A 22,947-nucleotide genomic window follows, 5' to 3' on the forward strand; every position below is an offset into this window, starting at 1 on the left:
GACGCGAGCGGGAGGCTGAGCCAGCAGCGCCCGCCCGGGGCCCTCCGCACTCTGCACTCGGCCGCCGGGGCGGCAGGGACGGGACGGCTGCCGGCGGGGGCTCTGCGGGCTGGGATCGGAGTCGGGGCCCGAGCCCGAGCCACAGCGGGAGGCCAGAGGGCTGTAGGCAGAGATGGCGGCCGCGGGGGCCGCGGCGGCGGCGGAAGGGATGGAGCCGCGGGCGCTGCAGTACGAGCAGACCCTGGTAAGCCGAGACGAGCCCTGGGGAGCACACTCGGGGACCGCTGCTCCGGGTTACCCTTGGAAGCGCGAGGCTCGGGGGCCTACCCTAACCCCGCCCTAGCCTTCTGAGCTGGGGAAACTGAGGCTCGAGGGCCTGAGAGGCTGGAAGGCTAAAGGGTGGAAAGCTGCATGCAACCGAGGTGGGGGGCGGGGGGCGGGGGCCACTGCAGAGGACAAGGACATCAGGTGCTTATCCCAGGTATCCTTCCATTTACCACCCCAACATACGCGTTTTCTTTGCTCCTCCCTCTCACCACCTGGGCTGAGGTCTCAGCACCCCACTACCCCCTTCCCAGCACCACTCACCCTTGAACTTTTTCTCTTTTCCCTCCCGTTTCCACCATCCGAGACACTCCCTCTGTCCCCACTAAGTGCTTGGCACTATGCTGAAAGTAGAAACAAGAGTGTGTAGAAAGATGTTCAGACCCAAACCCAGCCCCAGCCCTTACCCCTGTGGGGGCTGGCAACCCAGCATTGGCAGGAACCCCTCCGGATTCTCCGGGGGAAGAGGTGACCTGCCATCCCGGGGTACAGGAACTTTAGGGAGGATGTGTCAAGCAGGAATGGGTGTGGGAATGGGGACCTTTGTCCATGCTGACTCAGAAGCAGGGGTCCTGGGGCTGTGAGCTGATTATGGTCACCCTTGTAACTTAGTGTTTCCAAAGCCTTTTGCCCCTTCTTGTGTCACAGGGCAGAGGACCCAGTCTCGAGGGAAGAGAATGGGCCCTGTGGCTCCTTTTTACCAGCTTGGGTTGGAATTTGCCCAGGAAGGAGGCAGGGAGGGAATGTCTCCAGGAGGAGAGGTCCTGGGCTGTAGCTGGGGCTGGGAGGTGCCCGTTATGAGAAAGACTGGATGAAACAGGATGACAGGGAGAGGTGGCAAGGGCAGGGGTGGAGCAAGGGGAGAGGGGCCAGCCTTGGCTAGTGGGGGAGGTGTCTTTCAGTCTGCACTGGCTGAGAATGGGGCTTTGGGCAAGGAAGCCAGGCCCCTGACCTCTGAAATGGTGTCTGTCTGTTGCACCAGCCCCATCTCTACCTCCTCCGCCTGGTCTCTATCTCTGGAACGAAACCTCAGGGTCAGGCTCTCTCCCAACACTCTGCTCCAGCCTCTCCCCCTTCTCCTTCTAATCCCTTTGTCTTTCTCTCATACCCTATCACCTCCCCCTCATGCACTGTGTCCTGCCTCTTTGTACTCTTTCTCTCTTTTCCTCCTTCCCCTCTCCTCTCCTCTTTTCTCTTTTCTGCCTCTTCCTCTGGGCTCTCTTTTCCCTTTCTCCTCTCTCTGCTTCCCTCTCCTCCCTCTCTATCACTCTCTCTCTGTGTCTCTATCTTTCCCTCCCTCGCCCCCCCCCCCCCCCACCCCCAGCCCCAACAGGAGCCCTTTGTGTCCCGAAGCTCTGCGGGTGGCAGCCGGAATCTACTCCTCCCCGCCCCCCAACACACGCCCAGCTTGGCAGGTCTAGCTGAGGCTCAGCGACTCTCCCTCCCAGCACCCCAGCATCCCCAGTCACAGCCCAGCCATCTGCTTCTGCCACCCCCCAGCCCACCAGTGGAGCTCCAGAGTGGGGGCTAAGGCCACCCAACACTCTCCACCCACCCAGAGACTTTCCACTCCCAGCTGGGCTGGGAGGCGGTGGGGGTAGGGGTGGAGAATGGGGACAAGAGGATTAGGGTGGGTGGGAAGGGTGCAGCGGTGTTGGTCACAGGCTAGAAGCCCAGCAGGAACGTGATAAGGATTGAGGCCCCGCCTGCTCCTAGGCCCAACTCAGCTGCCCCCAGCTCCCTGAGGCCCTCATTGTTGTTACCCTTCCGTCCTTGACCATCCCTTATTCTCTGACCTTCCCTCCTCCCACTTTTGGACTGCCTTAGGTTTTTCCATCTTTTCCTCCTCTGGGGACTTCCCTCCCACTCCTCCTCCGTGCTCCCAGGCAGGCCTGGGAGAAGAGGACCAATTATTCTGCCACCCCCAGCACTGTGCCCTGTACCTTGGCTGTCCCCATCAGTCTGGCCAGCACAGCCCCCACAGTCCACAGTGTGCATTGTTTCCACACCTCAAGTCAAGGGGGCATATAGTGTGGTGGCTGGGAGAAGGGGAATTGATGCAGTGGTCCCCATTCAGCCCACATCTGCTGATGCCCCCATCTTCCCCATTGCTCAGATGTATGGCCGGTATACTCAGGACCTTGGGGCCTTTGCCAAAGAGGAAGCTGCTCGGATTCGCCTGGGAGGGCCCGAGACCTGGAGGGGTCCACCTTCCTCTCGGGCTCCTCCAGAGCTTCTGGAATATGGACAGAGCCGTTGCGCCCGATGCCGCAGTGAGACCTGGGTTGGGGCAGGAGACCTCGCTGCTGTGCCTAGGGGGGTGGGTTCCATAGAGCTACCCACTGGGAGGTGGCAGGTTGGGAGTGGGGCAGAGGTAGGAGCACTTTGGTGCTAGCCTGCCCACTCTTCTCTGCCCTGCTCGCAGTCTGTTCCGTACGCTGCCATAAGTTCCTGGTGTCCAGGGTTGGTGAAGACTGGATCTTCCTGGTCCTGCTGGGGCTCCTCATGGCTCTGGTCAGCTGGGCCATGGACTATGCCATCGCTGCCTGTCTACAGGGTAAGGACAAGGGCTGGCAGGCAGCAGATGGGAAGAAGCAACCTGCTTCCTCCATGCCACACTTGTCCAAGTAGTTTGGCTCCTTGGTGCCTGACCACTTTCCCCAGCCAGCCTGATTGCCCCTTGTTCAGGCACCATCCCTGCCCCTCCCATAGGCCATAATTTCCCTCCCCTCCCCAGCTGACCAGCTTACCTTTGTCTCCATGAATGCCCTCTAGGGCCCCCTCTCTACCCCTTGTGCCTAGGCTCTCTGTGATCGGCGTTCCCTGGGATAGCTTGCCATATCAGTATGTCGCAGCAGCTAGGTGGGGACTGGGTGTGTACCCCTGAGGTCCAGTAGCTCATCTTCCCCCCGCAGCTCAACAGTGGATGTCCCGGGGTTTGAACACCAGCCTCTTTCTCCAGTACCTGGCCTGGGTCACCTACCCCATCGTCCTCATCACTTTCTCAGCTGGATTCACACAGATCCTGGCTCCTCAGGCTGTTGGTACAGTGGGAGAGAAGGGGAGGGCAGGGAGGAGAAGTCCTGGAACGGCCACATCAAATGACTCTCCCGGGACATCACCTGTGCAGGCTCCGGCATCCCTGAGATGAAGACCATCTTGCGGGGTGTGGTGCTGAAGGAATACCTCACCCTGAAGACTTTTGTTGCCAAGGTCATTGGGCTAACCTGTGCCCTGGGCAGTGGAATGCCCCTTGGCAAAGAGGTAACCCCAGGTTGGGCCTGAAGGAGTCCCTCCCAGGGGGAGAAGAAAACAGGCCAGGGTCAGGGTGTGTCCCTTACCGACTCAGCACTTGTTCCTACCCCCCAGGGCCCTTTTGTGCATATCGCCAGCATGTGTGCTGCCCTGCTCAGCAAGTTCCTCTCCCTCTTCGGGGGCATCTATGAGGTGAGGGAGACCCTGGGAGAAGGTAGAGGGGCAGCGTGGGCTGTGGGGGCCATGCTGACACCCATCCCCACCACCGCGGCTCTTGGCAGAACGAATCCCGGAACACAGAGATGCTGGCCGCTGCCTGTGCCGTGGGCGTAGGCTGCTGCTTTGCGGCACCTATTGGAGGTAGGCAGTGAGGCGAACCCCCCCAGCCCTGCCCTTGGCCTTCCCTCCTTGGGCCCAGGCCTCAGGCGGCACTGTGCCTTGTCCCCCCACCCATGCAGGCGTCCTGTTCAGCATCGAGGTCACGTCCACCTTCTTCGCAGTGCGGAACTACTGGCGAGGCTTCTTCGCTGCCACCTTCAGTGCCTTCATCTTCCGGGTCTTGGCAGTCTGGAACCGTGATGAAGGTGGGGGGGGGGGGGTCACTGGGGGTTGAGGGGAGCCCCTGAGGTGGCTCCAGAGGGGCCCACACACTAAACCTGCCTCCCTCCGCGCCTCTGCTTTCCTTTCAGAGACCATTACGGCTCTCTTCAAAACCCGGTTCCGGCTTGACTTCCCCTTCGACCTCCAGGAGCTGCCAGCCTTTGCGGTCATTGGGTGAGGAGCTCAGGGAACCAGGGTGCATCGGGGACGAGGAGCTGAAAGAGGGAAGACCTCCCCCCCTTTACTCTGGTGCTTCTCCCCTCTCCAGTATTGCCAGTGGCTTTGGGGGAGCGCTCTTCGTCTACCTGAACAGGAAGATTGTGCAGGTGATGCGGAAGCAGAAAACCATCAACCGCTTCCTCATGAAGAAGTAAGTTGGATCTGGGCTTTAGGCCTCTCTGGGTTGGGGGTGGGGGGTTGGCCAGAGACCCGTGAGATGGCAGATAGCAGTTAAAGGTGCCGGTGAGATAGCACTTGGTTGAGAACAGCAGCCAATAGTATTTTCCAGGATGATTGAACATTCTGGCTTTTAATAGGTTACTTCAAAATTGGCACTTCTGGATTTTTCGTCGAGGCATTTTAGATTAAAGAGTAGGACTTCCATGGGGTGCTGGGCTGGCTCAATCAGTAGAACATACCACTCTTGATCTCAGGGTTTAAGTTTGAGCCTTACATTGGGTGTAGAGAGTACTTAAAAATAAAAATTTTTTAAAGTATATATTAAGAAAAAAAAAAAAAAGACTAAGCCTTCCTTAGGCCCTTGGCTTTGGCCTGGCCAGATGGCAGTGCTCCTGGAGAGAGTTTGAGTCTTAATTCCTGATGTGGAAGCATGGAGGTAGGTGAGTTTTTTTTTAATCTTCAGAGTGCAGTTCTCTCATTTGTGACCTTGAGGATCAGGAGTGGGGAGGCCTGAGACGTGACTTCTCTTGGGTCTGATGTCCTTCAGAGAAAGGGCAGCCCACTGAACTTGCTCCCTCTGGTACCTTTGGTCAACTTCATGAGTGACCCCAGCTCTCTCCAACACTCACCTTCACTCTAAGTCACCACAGAAAGAGAGACAGAGGCAGAAACTTCTCCACACTCACACGATGCACCCTGCACCCTTCAGCTGGGGCTCCCGAGAACAGGGGAGGAGTCACAGCTCAGAGGTGTCCCAGAGAGGGCTGGGGCGGGGATTGGCCTTTCTGCTGCCTACCTGAGGAGTTACAAGCTGACAGAGAGACATTTGGGTTGATAAGAACCCAGACGGCCCTCTCCCTTGGGGCCATCACACCAGGAACAGTAAAGGGGACCGTCTCTCACAACTGTGTGCTTGCTTCAGTGTGAGGGCCAGCACTCCACTGTGACGTGATCCCTGAGGTGTGTGAGGGCACCACTGTCACTAGTCTGTAGTAGGTACACCGCCCGAGTTTGATGCTATGAAACCCACGTCTCTAGACGCCTGCTCTTCCCGGCTCTGGTGACCCTGCTCATCTCCACTCTGACCTTCCCCCCTGGCTTTGGACAGTTCATGGCTGGACAGGTAAATCCAGGCAGAACAGAGACTTGGGCTTTGCCTTGGGGTATATCCCTTCTAAACCCAACAGCCTTTGCTCTCCTGTGGGTCAGAGACCATTCATGCTGTCTATCCGCCGGCCTGAGGCACGCCTATTCCCCTGTAGCTCTCTCAGAAAGAAACTCTGGTCACCCTGTTTGACAACCGGACATGGGTCCGCCAGGGCTTGGTGGAGGACCTCGAGCCACCAGGAACCTCACAGGCCTGGAGCCCGCCACGTGCCAATGTCTTCCTCACCTTGGTCGTCTTCATTCTCATGAAGGTAGGACTCCTTACGTATGTCGCTAATGCTGACCTGGGCTTGCCAGGTGACAGACACTGTTCTAAGTATTTCCCGTATGGTAATCCCTTTTAAACCTCACAACAGTACTGTGAGAAAGGAACTGTCAGTAGCCCTGTCCTAAAGATGGGAAGTCCAGGCACAAAGAGGTTATGTAATTGGCCCAGAGCGAGATGGCAGAGTGAGATTTGAACCTAAGCCATCTGGTTCTGGAGTCCTCCTCCTTCTTTCGCCTCTGGGGGATTCTGGGAGAGCTGGAAATTTGTGTCTGATGGATAATAAGCAAGGTAGGCTCCTCAGGGTGGAGCTGGGGGCTGTCAGGGGCCTGGCGGGGACTCCTGCCTCTTTGAACGGCCAACTGCCCACAGTTCTGGATGTCTGCGCTGGCCACTACCATCCCAGTGCCCTGCGGGGCCTTCATGCCAGTCTTTGTCATTGGTGAGTCCTCAGCTGCCTGTTGTCCTTGCCTGCACCCTTCCCACCCGCCAACCGTCCCCTCTCTGCCTGGGAGTGGGTTTTGGTCCAGCCCCAGCCCCCACCCCCCTGACTGTCCCCTGTACTGAGTGACCCACTGGCCCCTTCCCCACCTTCTGACCCTCTTTCTTCCTAGTGCCCCCCACCCTCCCCCTCCACTACCTGTTTCTCTTCCCACCCCCCTCCCTGAAGGAGCAGCATTCGGACGTCTGGTGGGCGAAAGCATGGCTGCCTGGTTCCCAGACGGGATTCACACTGATGGCAGCACCTACCGGATCGTTCCTGGGGGCTATGCAGTGGTGGGTGAGTGCTCTGGAGCCCCACCTGTCTTGAAGACCCCTGGCCTGGCCACTGTGTCTGAGGTTCTGGTGCCCCCTGCTGGCAGAAACCAGGTTTCCCTCAGATGCAGAAGCCAGTTTCCAGGTCTGTAACTGGGTGGCTCTGAAGGCTCCCAGAGGACCATCTCTGGGCAGGGAGGGTCCTCTGGGAGCCTGGGCACCCTGAGGAGACTCTGGGTGCCTCTCTCCAGGGGCAGCCGCTCTGGCAGGAGCAGTGACACACACAGTGTCCACGGCTGTGATCGTGTTCGAGCTCACAGGCCAGATCGCCCACATCCTACCCGTCATGATCGCCGTCATCCTGGCCAACGCTGTTGCCCAGAGCCTACAGCCCTCACTCTATGACAGCATCATCCGGATCAAGAAACTGCCCTATCTGCCTGAGCTGGGCTGGGGCCGCCACCAGTATGGAGGGCTGAGCGACAAGGGGGGTGCGGGTGAGGGTTGGGAGGACCCCTCAGACCCATCTCCAGCCAGGTCCTCAGCCAGCGAAGCTGGAAGACCAGCTGCCCTGCTCCCTCCTGGCCAGAGCTGCCCCGTCCACAATGTGGGGGAGGCCATGGCTGGCCCCACTTGATCATACTCCTTGCCTTTTAGCTCTTGTCCCTGCAGGCTTTAGGGTCTTCTTTAAGGCCCTTGGATGTAGTGCTCTGGGCCACCCTACCCATCATGAGCACATACCCAGTGCCTCCCGTCTGCCCTCAGACAATACCGGATGCGAGTGGAGGACATCATGGTACGGGACGTTCCCTATGTGGCCCTCAGCTGCACCTTCCGAGACCTTCGGCTGGCTCTGCACAGGACCAAGGGCCGCATGTTGGCCCTCGTAGAGTCCCCTGGTGAGAGCAGGAGGGGACCCCAGTGCTAGTGGCATCTCCCGGGGTTGCCACTCAGGAAGAGGGAGAGCTCAGGAAGCTCAGAACCAGTGTCCTTGGTTCCAAAGGGATCAGGCCAGCATTGGCCATCCAGAAGTTCCCTCTGGTATGTGGCCTGTGTCCAGGGCCACACTCGGGGTGTGAAAGAAGGCCAGGGGGTTGGGTAGGAGGACCTCCCGCCCAGCTACTGAGTCCTCCTCGCTCCTGCTCTGTCCAGAGTCCATGATCCTCCTGGGCTCCATTGAGCGCTCACAGGTGGTGGCTTTGCTGGCGGCCCAGCTGAGCCCAGCTCGCCGGCGGCAGTATGCGCAAGAGCGTCAGGCTGCCCAGACCTCTCCACCTCCTGATCAGGAAAGTCCCCCCAGCCCTGAGGCCTCTGTCCGCTTCCAGGTGAGGAGGAAAAGAGCCACAGGCGCACAAACTTCCTAAATGCCATGTAGACTGATTGGGAGGGCGACATAGAGGCAATCTGGGGCCATAGCCTTCACCAGCCCCTTCCTTGCCCTTGTAGGTGAACACAGAGGACTCAGGTTTCCCTGCAGCCCGGGGAGACACTCACAAGCCCCTGAAACCTGCTCTCAAGAGGGGGCCCAGCAACACCGTGAACCTTGGGGAGAGTCCCACAGGTGAGCCTGCCTCCCACCAGCAGAGCCAGAACCCACCCCTGAGATTTTACTTGATCACAGCCCAGGTGAGAGGCTGTCCAGACAGGCCTGGGGTAGAACCTGGACACCCTCCTCTTGCCCTCCTCACCTCCTGCTGGTCCTCTCCCTCAGAGATGACATTGCCACCCCCAACCCCCACCCCCCCACCTTGTGTTTGGGAACACAGGGAACATGGAGCAGGCAGGCATCGCTCTCAGGAGCCTCTTCTGTGGCAGTCCACCCCCCGAGGCTGCTTCAGAGGTGAGTGGTTGGAGTCTCTCTGTCTCTTTCTTTCCAGCTCTCTCTGACACTGAGACTACCTCTCCATTTACCCTGCAAAGCCTGCCTCCATTCTCCCTGCCCTTCTGCCCTCCCAGACGTCAGCTCTGTCCCTGCTGCGTGCCCTTCCTCTCAGCTCTGCCGCTTACCCTCACCTCCCTCCCTGTAACATCAACTCCTCTTCTCTCTGGCTCTAACAAAGTTGGAGAAGTCGGAATCAGGTGACAAGCGCAAGCTGAAGCGGGTCCGAATCTCCCTGGCGGTAAGCACTCTCTTCCTTCCTGCAGCTCAGGAGCACTAGCCAGGGAGGGCTGGGGTCTAGGGCGTCAGCCTCTCCAAGCTGGGGTGGGGGGTTACACCTTCCTCCACCTCCCCCCAGCTACTAGCTGCCAACCTCCCTCCCTCTCTCCTAGAGTGACTCAGACCTGGAAGGAGAGATGAGCCCTGAGGAGGTAAGGTGTGACTGGACTCTGGACCCTCATTCTGCCTGGGAGTATGTAGTCATCATCATTGCCGCTGTCCCCATGGGAGGGACCATGGGATGGGAAAAGGGGCAGGCCTGCTTTCAGGGAGGTGAGAGCAGATATTGGCACCTTTGCCCTAATCCTCTTGGTCTCATACTCTCAGATTCTGGAATGGGAGGAACAGCAGCTGGATGAACCTGTCAACTTCAGTGACTGCAAAATTGACCCTGCCCCATTCCAGCTGGTAGAACGGACCTCTTTGCACAAGGTAGGGGCCAGGGCCCGGGGGCTGGCCTGGGCTCTCAGGAGCATGGGTTGGAGGGGATCTAGTTCCTCCCGCAGCTTTGGACACAGGCCAGTGGGGGAAAACAGGACAGCAGAGGGTAGGCTCTTTGCTGAGATGTTTTTCAGACACACTGCCTCAAAAGATGGGAGGCTGGGAGCCAGGGCCCCTTAGCCTCTTCCTGCCTACTGGGGAGCCAGGCATCATTTTTCCTCTGGTCAGCCTTGCCCCCAGGGAACTCTGGACCAAACCGGCAACAAAGACAGGGTTTGAGCTGGGTGGAAGCCAGAAGGCCAGGCTAGGGTCAGAGCCAGGCGGGAGACTGCCAGCACCCAATAAGGCTGATACACCCACGCTGAAAAAAATGGGTGAGAAACAAGCAGGACAAGAAAATCCAATAAACAAGCTAACAAACATCCAAGTAGGGGTGGAGACACTGCAGAGAAGAGATAAACAAAGATGAGAAACGCCTAGTGGGGGGCTTGGAATGTCAGACCCCAGAAAGTCTGACTTAATGTAGGCCAAAGGAAAACTGGTAGAGAACCAGGAAGCTAGCTCAGGAGAAGGGCAAGACAGCCTGCAGAAGTGGGGAGAAAACTTGAGTGCAGACAGGTTGGTGGAGGGAGAGGCCGATACTGGAGGGTAGGGGCTCCCCAGCATGGAGCCACTGCATCAGCAGGCACCTGCAGGCTTCTAAGGGAATGCGGGCAAACCCAGGAGGGTGCTGGGGTAAAAACCCAAGTATTTTAGCTCCATTGTTGACAGATTTAAACCGTGCACGCCTCCAAGACATGGGGGTTGCCGACAGGCAGCGGAGGAAGGCTCCCAAGATCTGCAGCCCCGGCAGCTAGCCGAGGTACAAACTGTGCCTAAGAGCCAGCCTATCTCAGACAAGCAGGGGCTGGACCAGAAAGCACAGGGCACAAAGAAACAGAAAAGCAAAAGGTATTTAAAAAAAAAAAAAAAAAAAGCAAAAGGCAATAAAGGAATGTATAAGCTTTTGGGTAAAGATCTCAGAGTAACTGGGAAACTACAGTACAACTGCAAGAAAATCCATAGGCCTGAGAATACACTGAGTTTTTATTTAAAGCCTTTCTTCCTAAAACCTCTAAAGTTTTTCTGTCATCCTGCTGAGTCCTCAAATATCCCATGATGATGATGGTGATAATAATGTTGCCATTTTTTTTCGTGTCTGCTATGTGTCAGGCACTTGCTAAGTTTTTCATGTTTAATTTAATCCTCATAACAAGACTGTGAAATAGATATTGTGATATTCCAGTTTTTATAGATGAGGACATTGAGATGCAGAGAAGTTGAGCAAGTTGCCCAATGTCACACAGCTAGTAAGCAGCACAATCGGACTGGAACCCAAGGTGGCCTGACCCAAAAGCCTGGGGACTTAACCACTTTAATTAATACCCGGGGAGACTAAGGCAGTGAGGAGGTCCCTTGCCTGAGTCAGTACAGCAGAATGAGTCCCAGAGCCCAGATTTCCTGGCCTCAGTCCCAGGATTCTTTCAGAAGGCTACGTTGTTGTCCCTCCCCGTCAGTTCACTGTTCCCAAGCGCGAGATGTGCAGGCCCTCCAATGGGCTTCCTGGTCTCTAATTAAATTTAAGTGAAAAAGAACAAAGTAGGTGTTTGTTACAAACTTAAAAATCAGAGGAAGAGAAGAAGCCTTTGAGGAACCGACTAACAAAAGTACAAAGAACTGGACGCGATAAGAACATAAAAGATTAGAATTCAAAATGTCCTTGCAGGCCTGAGGAATCAATCAGTAGTAGCCTAATCAAGTTCAGGAGAAGAACATTCAGGAGGAGAGAGAATTCATTGGAAACTAGGAAGCAGGGAGACTAGAGTAGACCAACCCTACCAGCACGATGCCACTTTCATTCTGAGGCCACCTGCAGGCAGGCAAGCAGTGGGGGAGGCAAGGTTGCCAAAGCTACTGCCAGGCTTTTACCCAAATCCTCAGTTGACAATGTGTAAGCTGGCTGTGTAGCCTCGGTGAATTTCTTAGCCTCTCTGGGCTTCACTTTCCTTGTCAGTAGGAGGGGGATCAGTACTCTGTCAAAGGTTTTTCTTTGGAGGAAGGACTTGATACAGGATATTTAGAACAGTGCTGGCCATAGTAGGAGCTAATTCAAGTTTGAGAAAGCTCAGAGGATGGCAGAGCCAAGTTAGAGGGAAGGGAGACCAAAAACAGAACTCACGAGGATGTTGTGGTAAGGATGGTGAGGGCATCAGAGAGAATGGCCAAGATGTTCTGAAAGCAAATCAGCAGTGCTTGGTGACTGCCCGGGACCAGTGGTTTGCAAACCTAAAAGACAGACAGCCTCCCCGAAGCTCATTCTCACTAGGACCGTGGAAAAAAAGAAAAATCCAGGGGAATGATCTAATAGGACACTTGAGAGAAGATAGAGGGATAATTAAACCATAAGAAGATAAAGTTAGGGATTATTAAGACAAGAAATCTCATAATGGTATATTTCCCTTTGAAGTCAGAGGAGGAAATTAAAGGAAACATGCAGCACGTAGAATTCAAGTTAGATATGAGGAAGAATTTGCTAATAACCACAGGACAGTTATGATAAAGGTATTAAAAGAGCACAGAGAAGCTGTTCTAACACTGAACTTCTAACTTCTGTTGTAGGTACTGTCATGCCTTAGCTGGAGAGTTAAGTTCTGGAAGTCCGTTACTAAAAAAAAAATTTAGTAACTGTTTTAAGAAAATATTTTTAAAGCTTTCAGACAGTTATAATGAGTTCTGAGTAACTGGTACTCGAAAGCTGGGTTATTAATGCCCATTTGGATTCAGACACTAAGCCAAGAAGCTTACAAGTACACTCAAAACACAGTAATAAGTGATAGGCCCCAAATTCCAGGAAGTGCTGTATCAGGAGAGTGGTGTTCAAGACATCTGGCCCAAGAAAATCTACTTAGGACACAAGGGGAACTGGTTGATAATTTCTGAGCCGTTGGGGATTACATGTGAAAGTTGGGGGGAGAGCCCAAACCAAGAAAAACATGGGAGGCTGTGGATGGCTGTCACTTCCCCGGACTTCAGGCTCCGTCTGAACAGTACCTGGGATGCTACTCAGCCCTGGGAGAGCCAAACTATAGGTGAGACATGGAGTGCTTCCGCCCACGACAGTCGGTCAGAGCCAGGGAGAGGGGCCACTTCCAACAGCCAGCCAGCTGGAGGCAAATAGGAAGCATGCATCAGCCACTAAAGTCGGGGTGAGAGGCACAGAGCTTAGGGCTGATGGCCTTAAAGGGCAGGGATACTCTGTGACTGGACACCTGCGCAGAACTGATGTCACACTTCCTCCTTTGGCAGCATGAGGGAAAGCTCCTTCTGGAGCTGTGAAGTCACTTCAGCACTGAGCTCGTGCTGCCTCTCCCACAGGATGGGTAGCATCCTTACATCTCAGAACAGGACTGAAATTAGTTGCTGATTTCAGAAAGACCTAGCGCAGTGCCTGGCCAATCATTAGGTGTCATATTTGAACAGTTCTCTCCTCCATCATCCTCCTTTATTCTAACCTGGGACGAAGAATCCTTCCTCTGTTTCTTCATCAACATAAGGAACGTAAAGATAACCATTATCATGTTTCTGAGGCTTGGCTGTGGAAACATTCTCATTCTTTTCCCTCTGGTGGTTCTCCCTTCCCCCGACCATCTAGGGTGCCCCTCCTTCCCCCAGCCCCATCTTGTCCTGGGCTGCTCTGGCCAGTGATTTAAAACCGTACCCTTGCATGTGATGTCCAGTGTGTTTTCTCCCGACCCCACAGACTCACACCATCTTCTCACTACTGGGAGTGGACCACGCTTATGTCACCAGTATCGGCAGACTCATTGGGATTGTCACTTTAAAGGAGGTGAGATGATCAGTGGCCACTAAACCATTTCTGCTTCGGAAAAGGCATGCACGCTTGCGTCCAGCCCACCAAGGGGTGGAGTCTGAGCACAGAGCTTGGAGTTTGCACATCTGACCCTCTCCCCCTTCCAGCTCCGGAAGGCAATTGAGGGCTCCGTCACAGCACAGGGCGTCAAAGTGCGGCCGCCCCTTGCCAGCTTCCGTGACAGCGCCACCAGCAGCAGTGACACAGAGACCACGGAGGTGCATGCACTCTGGGGGCCCCACTCCCATCATGGCCTCCCCCGGGAGGGGAGCCCTTCTGACAGTGATGATAAGTGCCAGTGAACCCTTAGATGGGCAGCCTGAGATGGCAGTGGCCGTGCTGATCCTGAAGCTCTCCTGTTCCTTCTGCCGTGGGAAAGGAGGTGGTTACACTAAGGGCTGGAGCCCTAGCCCCCCTTCCAGGCCTGGGGGGTCCCAAGCTCCTCCCAGTTGGTCCTCCCCGGACTCTGAGTGCCCACCTGCAGCAAATGTTCCATGGGCAGGAAGACCAGCATCCACCCGACAGGGTAGGGGTGGAGGCACTGGACCCCTGCTCCCCCTTGGAGGGGGAAAAGGGTAGAACTAAGATGGGTTTTTACTGGAACCTCCTCCAATGACCAGATGTATATAGAGATTTACAAAGATTTTTATATTAATTTAATAAAACAAATTCTTAAATAGAACAAAATAAACACCTAATGAGCCACTTATGTATAGAATGCCTGTGCCCATCAGCTCTTGTTCTTACCTTGGGCCGTCTCACCTGCCAAAGCCTACAAGGCTCCGAATTCTTCAGCCACCCACAGCCCCCACAGCCACCCAGCTCCAGAGCTCAGTGTCTATGGAATACCTGACCCACAGAGCTGCCACTGCTCGGTTATCAAACCCTAGCTGGGGCAGAGGCCCTTGGTACTGTAGTTTGGCCTTGGATTCAGCCAAGAAAGGCACTACCCTCCTCCTTCCCCAAGGAGAGACACTCCCATATGACTGTCACTTGTTGGCACAGTTCCTGCCAGGCTCAGGCGTCAGCAGACAGCTGCCCAGCCACCCGCATGGCCCCCTTGTGGTCCTCTCTGGAAGAACATGGCCGTCACTCACGGCTCCCCAGCAACCAGGGCCACCCACTCCTCCTCCCAGCTTGGCTCTAAGGAGAACCTGGGGTATGGGGCAGCCAGATAGGGTGGGAGCCGCTGGGACCCTGCCCACACATCCTACAAGGGGCCAGGAAAAGGGTGGAGAGTAGATGCTTTCATCAATCCAGTGCCTCCCAGAGAACACCCCGACTGAAAGAACAGACCAAAACCCCTCTTTTTTTAGGAAAAAGAAGAAGATTTAGAGATGATGGAGAGGCGAAGCACAGCACGAGCCCAGCTGGGCAAGGGGCCCTTGGGGGGCGGCTCAAGCCTAGGCTCCAGGAGGGTAAGAGCCAGCCCACCCTGGGGTAGGGGGATTCTATCGAGCACTGCACATGGACTTAAGAGGTGGAGAGAAGCAGAGAAGAGAGAGGCGTGGGGAAGGGGGCGGGGGCGCCGGGCTCCCTCCTGTTCCACCCCACAAGGCCCAGTCACAGCCACCCCCTTAGGGGTTCACATCATCCAAGGAGGAAATGTGTATGTGGCGTTTTTGATTTAAGAACATGAACATCACTGTCTGCCACAGCTGTAGCCATGCCCCAGGGGCCCCGGGCAACCCCCGGCAAACCCCAGGAGTGGGGGCAGGACATGCGCCCCCAACCTGCCCCTGCCTCCTCTCCAAACACTTTCATGCAAAACACACAACGGAGGAGTGAGCGCTCCCAGGAGCCCTCTAGGCTTTGGAGCTCTGCCAGAAGCCTCTCGCCCGCACTTGGGCACAGAGGCTCTGCCCCCAGCGGTGGCCGGGAGCCACATGCCACCACCAGGCATGATCTGGGTCACTGTTCCTCCGGCTCGGCCTCATCCTCGTCTAAGGACACCACCCCAGAAGAAGCTACATCAGAGGCTTGCCGCTGCCGTTCCCAGCTGCCCACCGGCGGCGGGCAGAGAGGCTGGCAGTCCTTGCAGGGGGCTGGCTCCTCCTCGGCGGGGGAAAGGCAGGACTCCATGAGGGGCGAGTTGTAGAGTGAGTCCTGGGCCTCCAATGGGCCCAGGCTACGGAAGGCACTTTCCCGGCTGGGGGGCAGTTTGGCGAGGAGCAGCTCGTCGCCCAGCAGCTGGGAGGCCAGGCGGGCTGGGGAGCCCAGCAACCCATCCTCCAGGCTGCACAGACTGGAGCACAGGGTCTCTGGGGACACGGTCTGCGAGCAGTCGCTCTCAGGCTCCACAGAGCCCTGGCGCACAGGCCTGGAGAATCGGTGGCCAGTGAAGAGGTCCTGGAGATGGGGCCCCAGAGGCAGCTGTCCGGCCATCTCTGCAGGGGGGAGAGAAAAGAAGATAGCCCTACTTGCCCTGTTTCAGTCGGCCCACCTGGAAGTCACATTCTCCCTGCTCCAGCCTCGGCACCACTAGTTTTGGGGGCAAAGGGTAGGAGCTGGGTAGATTTGGGCAAGTCACTTAAACTCTCAGTGCCTATGTTTCCTTAATAATAAATTTGGGAATCCAATATAAAAGAACATAGTATACAGTAAGAGGGCGATAAATGCACAGATACCACACAAGGTGGTGCTGCTGGTTTCCCCGCACAAGGGAAACCTGTCCGAGGCAGTGAGTGGCGGACTGGAGTTCAGCCCACACTCTGCTCACCCAGCAGCGAGGCCTAACATGGGGCTGTGCCTGCCAGAGAAACAGGTGCTTTTTTCGAATCTGCACAAAGGTTCTATGTGGGGTAGCAGTGGCCTTGGATAAATGTTAAGTTATTATCATTATACCAGGGGTCAAAGCAGGCCTGGAACTCAATCAAACAAGAACATTTGTGGTTCAAGGCTCCGTCTTGGCCTCAGGCACCCAAATCAGTCACCTCTGGACCACAGCAGAGGTCTAATGTATTGCCAATCTGCTCTCCTGGATTGGCCCTGGAGAATCTGTTAATTAGCTGGATGGGTGGGGGCTGGCGGAGGCAGTCTTCAAAGGCAAAGACATACAGGGATGGGGGCGGTGTCGTGAGGCATGAGCCCAGAAGCTACAGAAGAAGTCAGCCATGTGGTCCAGGAACTGGAAGATGAAAGGAGGGCCGTGCACAGCTGCACAGCCCTGCAGGGTCCCCTTTGCAAGCACAGGCCCAGAGAACAGCCCAGAGACAGGTCTCAGATGGAATTCAAGGAGGCTGAGCCTGAGCCAGCAGAGCCCTGTGGGCAGTCCGGGCCCAGCATGCCTTCCTGTTTGCCTGGGGCCGAGGCCCTGGGAGGTGCTACATTGCCGGTCCATCTGTGCTGCCACAGCTGCCAGAGGGCTCCCCCGAAACGAAAAGGGAAGGCACAGCAGACTCCCCCCCACCCCCGCCCCAAGAGATGTAGTCGCCCAGAAGGTGTCAGGGAGGTCTCTGGACCACGAGGCCCAACAGCACAGATGGGCAGAGAAGGTTCAGCATGTGTGCAAAAGGAACTACTTGGTTTGCAGTTGCTGACTGCCCACCCATGAGCATGACTAGCTCTCTTGCCCCTGGAAGGTCAACGACTGCCTGGACAGGGTCTGCCCCACCCTCCCCTTCAGAAGACTGAGCTCTGAATCACAAGGCCTCTCAGGCAGTGCCCCCGTCCCACCAGCTGGGAGTACTGGCCTTGCTTGCCTATCCCTCACCTGAGTCAGTTCCTCCAGCAAAGTCTTCATCATAGGATTCATCGGTGGAGTCCTCGCCGTCCACTGAAGACCATGCCCGGAGCTTGGCTTCTGCAATGGCAAACTGCTCAGCCACGCCTGTCAGGGAGGCCAAAGAATTTATCAGCAGAGAAGGTTCATTAGCAGGATTAATTAGCTGAAGAACTAAGACCAGGGCTCAGGTTGGAGACAGGAGAGAGAAGAGATGGGGCTGTGGGAAGAGCATCCCAATGACAAACATGTGGCTGACCCCTGTCCCCACCTGCCGCAAAGCGAGCCTCTTGTTCGCCCTCGCTGAGGTCTGAATAGGAGGAAAAGGCTGATTCCAGGGCAGCAGGGGAGTCGCTTGGCTTGCTCCAGCCCTTCCACTCAATGAGGTGAGCCACTCGGCCCTGCGCCATGGCGGTGGGCTTGGTCACGTGGTCCTTCACCACCTGAGAAATACCTGCGGGTGGGGCAGGAGGAGGAAGCCTGCTGAGGGCACAGGCCATGGAGGGATATGGAAGGGTGGTGGCAGTTAGGGTCCACATGTGCCTTTGGATCGGCAGAGGGAGCTGAGCGGCATCTGAGAAGGGGAGGAAGAGGGAGATCCCAGCTAGAGCTCACAGGATACAGTGAGCTGTATCCTGAAGGGTATGTGCAAAAGGAAGCAGGAAGGACAGGGGCGCTTGGGTGGCTCAGTCAAAGGTCTGTCTGCCTTTGGCTCAGGTCATGATCCCAGGGTCCTGGGATCAAGCCCCGCTTTGGGCTTCCTGCTCGGCAGGAATCCTGCTTCTCCCTCTCCCATTCCCCCTGCTTGTGTTCCCTCTCTCGCTGTGTCTCTGTCAAATAAATAATAAAAATCTTTTTAAAAAGGGGGGTGGAGGGAAGCAGGAAGGACAAACTGGCCAGAGGTATGGGAGAAGGGTGCGTACCATGCAGGGAGGATCTGGCCAGCGCAGCAATCTCCTGGATGGTTAGGGCTCTCCGGGACTTGGGCAGCATCGCGACTGTGTCTCCAACATTCACCTTGGGTTGACAGCAGCAGAGGGTCAGTGCTCCAGCAACCACGGCATCCCCCTCCATGCCCACAGCCCACCCAAGATGTCATGGGGATACAGGAGCTGGGAAGAGATGCCAGGGCAGCACATATGTGCCAGTGGCTTCTGGGATATGTAAGAGGGACAATAAGAAGCCAGGGCCAGCAAGCCATGTTCTCTCAAGGAGCAGCAGAGATTCGGGCTGACCTGAAGGAGCAGAACTGCAGCTGCCACCCCCAGCCCCATCTTCCCAGCTCCCAGAGGAAGGAGGCAGGTTGGAAAGTCAAGAACCATGGAGTGGGGCCTTTGATAAGAAAAAAAAGGGGGAAGGGAGAAAGCTACACCATCAAGGACTTCCTCGGGTTCTCTCCTTTTTGCCCCTCTCCTCCTCTCAGTCTTCAGACATCTCAGTCTTCTGTTTCTACAGCCACAGACTCAGCATGACCAAAACCAAACCCAGTACCTTTTCCCACATCTGGTCCTGCTTCCTGACGTTGTATCACCCAACCATTGGCCCCTTCAGCCTGACTCCAAACGTCAGATGTACCAACAACTCTCCCCTAAGCTTGCTCATCCTTTCTACTCTCACTGCCCTCCCTCCCTCCCTCAAGCCCTCAATACCCCATGTCCAGATTAGCACAGCTGTGGCCCCCCAAGCTCCCTCAATTCATGCGATTTTCTCAGCCTAGAATGTTGTGTAAGTGTTCCCCTCCCTCCCCCTGGGGCTGGCTGGCTCTTTCTCATCTTTTGGGTCTCGGCTGAAACATCATAGCCTCAAGCAGGGTCTTCCTGGCTACTGTATCAGTTGTCCATCCTCCCTCTGTAACAAGTCACCATCCTCTATGAACATACCCTGTGTGTGTAATCTTGGTCTACTTCGTGTGTTTCCTTATTGGTCACTGGTGCCCCTCACTGGTCTCTAGCTCTTGGAGGAATCTGGTCTCTTTTGGTGACCCCGGTGTTTAGCACAGGGCCTGGTACAGAGTAACCTTCCTAAATACGTAGGCTGAGTGAATGAGGCAAAGTATAAATGTAAACAAATAATCTTCCCCGGAGTGCAACTGGTCACATGTCCTTATTTAAAATCTTTTCTGGGCTCCTCCACTGCCCAGTGAAGTGCTAGCTTCACAGTCAGGCACTGAAGGAGCCCACTCTGAACCTCCTGCCCCCTTCCAAGCCTTGGAATCTGCCACCTAGCTGCTCTGCCCAGGACAAGCCCACTTCCACCTTCCCTGTTAGCAAACAGCCCTCTTGCCTCCCAGGCAAAGGAACCCAATTCTCCCCTGGGCTAAGAACGCCATCCCTGTCTGACAAAATGCTCCCTACCATCTAAGGCCTGACTCAAGTGTCACCTCTTGTTAGGTTTTCAGTCCAGCTTTCTCTGTCTCTTCTTCAGTAGCCCCCACCCCCACCCCAGCACTGCCCTTGCATCTCTCCTGAGGGATCTTGGGATGGCAGGGCCTGACTCTGATTCACCTGGCTTCCTACCTCCACCCCAACTTGGTTCAGTGTTCTTTGGCAAGCCCCGCAAATGTTTCCCTCAATGAATGAATGAAGTCAGAGGCACATGTGCCCTCCCCGGAATTGCCTAGCTCTCCTGATCAGCTTCCCACCCCTCACAAGAGGGGCTCCACCTGCTCCCTTGACCTCAGCCCCACCCTCTGCTCTCCCCCCAACCCCCACCTCAGTACCTGGCTTACAGGGGCCCCAGGGTGGCGCCGTTAGCTTCCGGCCAGGCCCGGGGGGGAGGAGCACCTGCTGGGTGTTTCCTGGCTTGTTCTCCCTCCCTCCCCTCACTGCCCCCAGCCACTGCCATCCGTGCGGCGCAGCTGCGGCCCAGGCCCAGAGAAAAGGTGTGTGTCTCCCTGGCAACCCATCACCATGCAACAGGGTCTCCCAGGATACGGCCTGGGATGCGCTGACGTCAGCGCCCAAGGCGGGAGCAAAGCCTGCCCGCTGGCACCGCGCCGAGCAGAGCAGACCGGCGCGGGGGCGGCCTTGGGGCCCCGCCGGCCGGATAGCGCCTCCGCTCGCAGGAAAAGGGAGCCAGAAGCAGGCTGGCGAGGCGGGGGTGGGGGATACAGATCCCCTTCATGTGAATGCGGCCCCCCTTCCCCCTACCAATACCAGGGGCCCAGCACCTCTGGCAAGTCCTGGCTGTCCACGGAGGAAGGGCGGGAGGACCGGCTCCAGCCTCGGAGGGTCCGAGCAGATCCCAAGGAAGATAGAGAGAGGCCCCGAGGAAGTTCGATCCACTCCACAGCCCAAGCGGGGTCCGAGGCCACTGAGGGGTGGGGGAAAGGCTGTTCACCTGGGCTCCCACTTCTGCCAAAATCCCCATTTTCATCCGGTGCTGCCATATCATTTCTCCTCACCCATCCCCCACCTCCCGGAATATCAGCAACCACCTGGTGCTCTCCACAATTCTGAAAACCCCTTCCTGACCTTCAGGCCCTTGGGGCCACTTTGTGGCAGCCAGTGGGCCCCCTTCCTCCTCTGGACATATTTTGCCATCAGAACCCTAGGGATGAAACCTAAACTTCATAAATTCTCAGTCTTGGGTTTCTTGGCCTATCCATTCCTCTTGGAAAGCACACTGCGTTCTTCCACCACCATCGCCATCCTCCTCCCCACCACCGCCTTGGACCCTTTACAGGCTTGGTGCCTGCCTTCTCTTGGTTCTTTCCTCTCGCCAGCATCAGCTGGTACGCAGTTCTTTTCTCTTCTGAAAAACCCATGATTTTTTCTTTCACCCCAGTCCCCTAAAGCTTTTTTCCTGATGCCCTATCTGGCCCCAGCCTGGTTGTTCCTGTTTCATCCTGGTTCCCAATATCTAAGCCAGAGTAATTTTCCTTTTGCCACCTGAGGACCCTATCCCTCAGCTTCCCCTCACCTCCCAGATCACATCTACAGTCGCTGGTCTCACCTCTGCGACTTGTCTGACAAGTCCATCGTCCTCCAGGCCCTTCACGCTGCCACAGAAACATTTTGCCCAGCACAGAAATCATAGGCATGCTGGCTGTGTTGATGCAGAGAACCAAAAGCCCAGAACCGCTCCAGGCTCAGCTCCCAGTTCTATTCTTATTTTGGCTCCGGATGCTGAGCCAGTCCCCTCCCCACTTGGAACCTGTGCCTAGTCACATAAGGAGAACACTCCTTCCTCTTGGCTTTGAGGAGGTGGGAGTACAAAGGGCCCAGCAGAGCTCTCTGGAGCTCAGGAAGCTGAGGCCCATCCCCTAGACGGTGCCAACAGGCAATGTACATCACAACTGACCTTTAGCTGGAGCAGCCGTCTCTGTCCCTGAGCCTCAGCCAGCTGGTGGTCCCCAGAAATGCTACCAACCAGAAGGAAGATACAAGGTTACAGGCCATCCCTGGCCCCCAGCTGGTACCTAATCAGGGCTCTCAAAGCCATTTCTGAGGTCAGCAAAACTCTCCTGACTACAGGAGGGAATGACTTCCTGAACTTCAAGCCTTAGGAGGGCCAGAAGGATCAGAGCAGCCTGCAGCTTCTCAACTTCGAAAGTCATGAGGTTAATTTAGGACTACAAATCCCATAATTCCTCATGGGAACCCAAGGAAAGCACAAATCTCAGCCAGAGACTTAGCTCCAAAGAATCTCAAGTACCAACCACACTAAGGCCTGTATGACCGACCACCTGCCCTGGAAGCCCAGGACCCATTATAAACCCAGCCCTCAACCTCACAACTCCCCACCTGGCCTCAGGCTTGGAGAAATACATGACACTTAAGAAAAGTAGGCTGGTAGACCTCAGCTGCAAAGGACTGAGGCCAGGCCCCAGAGTGCACCACCATCAATGGGAACCAAGACCCAAGCAGCAGGGATCAGCAGTTGTAAGCAGCCCTAATGGCCTCTCTCTCAGCTCCTCTTTCTCACCACAAAGTATGAGGATTTGTTTTTGTTGGGGAGTGGGGGAAGGGAACTAAAACAGTTAAGGTGATCAGGCGCTCACAGGTGCCCCAAATGGGGCCTCAGTCTCCTCCATCAGCCATCTGACTCTAAAGGGAGGAGATAAGTTTTTAGCCAAAACCTCCATAGTGGGGTGCTTGACGGGCTTTGCAGACTGCCCCCTTAAGGGGGGTTGGGACACAACTAGGAGAGGCAGGTTCCCACCAGAGCCACTCCCAGGGCAGAGTAAAGGAGAGGTGTGGGCCTTGGGGGCGACGAGTGTGTGGGTGTGGAAGGCCAGTCGCCATGGACACCTTGCCCCTCCCAAGGCTGTGCGCCTCCTGCCCCCCTCAGCGGTGGAAATCCAGGTGGAAAGCCCACGAGTCTAGCCTGCAAAGCCCAGAAGCAGACAGGCCGTGGCAGCGAAGCCGAGTGGATTTGGCCCCCTCTCCGCTCCTGCCCTCTCCTTCCTCTTGTCTGGCCCGCCTCCCGGGTGCAGGCTCCTCCCTCTCCCGACACCGGCCCCCTCCTCAAGGCCCCCACCCATCCGCGGCCCGCGCACCCGGCAGCCGCAGCCCAATTCCCCAACCCGTGCCCGGCCTCCACCTCTTACCCTGACCCGCCGGACTCCGAGAGCCGATACAGCCCATGGCCGGGCACCCAGGCACGCTAGCCCGCGCTCGGGGCCCGGGCCATCGCCTACCACAGGGTCGGGCCGCGGCCGCCACCGGGGAGGGGAGAACCCGTGAGAGGGGAGGGGGTGGGAGCCGCGCGTCCGCCGTCGCTCCCCGGAGAGGGAACCGGGCCGATGACGTCAGCGCGGGGGCGTGGCCATTCGCGTCACCACCCAAGGCAGGCGGGGCGAAATACGTCACAGCCACGCAGGGGCGGCCTAGGGCCGAGTCCGGAAACACCTCGTCCTCACATCCCAGGCCCGAATGCGGAGCAACCCTGAGGGAAAAGGGTGGGCGGGAACTCACTGGGCCCCGGATGCCAGGCTCGCCGCGTGGGGA

The 22,947-nt window shown here is 56.5% G+C and overlaps 2 protein-coding genes across 6 annotated transcripts; one reads left to right on the top strand and one right to left on the bottom strand.

Annotated features, from left to right (window-relative positions):
• CLCN2 (chloride voltage-gated channel 2) lies at positions 1-13,993 on the top strand. The gene is made up of 24 exons (XM_059391389.1): positions 1-244; positions 2,441-2,597; positions 2,750-2,881; positions 3,240-3,368; positions 3,455-3,588; positions 3,694-3,771; positions 3,861-3,939; positions 4,038-4,163; positions 4,269-4,353; positions 4,448-4,549; positions 5,617-5,701; positions 5,841-5,996; positions 6,383-6,452; positions 6,681-6,791; positions 7,018-7,231; positions 7,532-7,665; positions 7,919-8,091; positions 8,213-8,327; positions 8,533-8,606; positions 8,827-8,886; positions 9,038-9,076; positions 9,252-9,356; positions 13,165-13,251; positions 13,383-13,993. Exons 1-24 carry the CDS (start codon positions 173-175, stop codon positions 13,575-13,577), a joined length of 2,712 nt encoding a protein of 903 aa, XP_059247372.1. The 5' UTR covers positions 1-172; the 3' UTR covers positions 13,578-13,993.
• Positions 13,915-22,847, bottom strand: FAM131A (family with sequence similarity 131 member A). Of its 5 annotated transcripts, none has more exons than XM_059391394.1 (6): positions 22,548-22,847; positions 21,299-21,359; positions 17,920-18,013; positions 17,268-17,450; positions 16,988-17,104; positions 13,915-15,662 (listed from the first exon to the last, which is right to left on the bottom strand). In XM_059391394.1, exons 3-6 carry the CDS (start codon positions 17,987-17,989, stop codon positions 15,187-15,189), a joined length of 846 nt encoding a protein of 281 aa, XP_059247377.1. In that variant the 5' UTR covers positions 17,990-18,013; positions 21,299-21,359; positions 22,548-22,847; the 3' UTR covers positions 13,915-15,186. The 5 variants fall into 5 exon arrangements, with proteins under 5 accessions (XP_059247377.1, XP_059247374.1, XP_059247373.1 ...); XM_059391391.1 differs by lacking the exon at positions 21,299-21,359 and adding an exon at positions 20,166-20,308 and having other exon boundaries at positions 22,548-22,843; XM_059391390.1 differs by lacking the exons at positions 21,299-21,359; positions 22,548-22,847 and adding exons at positions 20,166-20,308; positions 20,951-21,057.
• Between the last annotated feature and the right edge of the window lie 100 nt (positions 22,848-22,947).

Source organism: Mustela nigripes, chromosome 2, assembly GCF_022355385.1.
Source record: "Mustela nigripes isolate SB6536 chromosome 2, MUSNIG.SB6536, whole genome shotgun sequence".
Lineage (NCBI taxonomy): Eukaryota > Metazoa > Chordata > Mammalia > Carnivora > Mustelidae > Mustela > Mustela nigripes.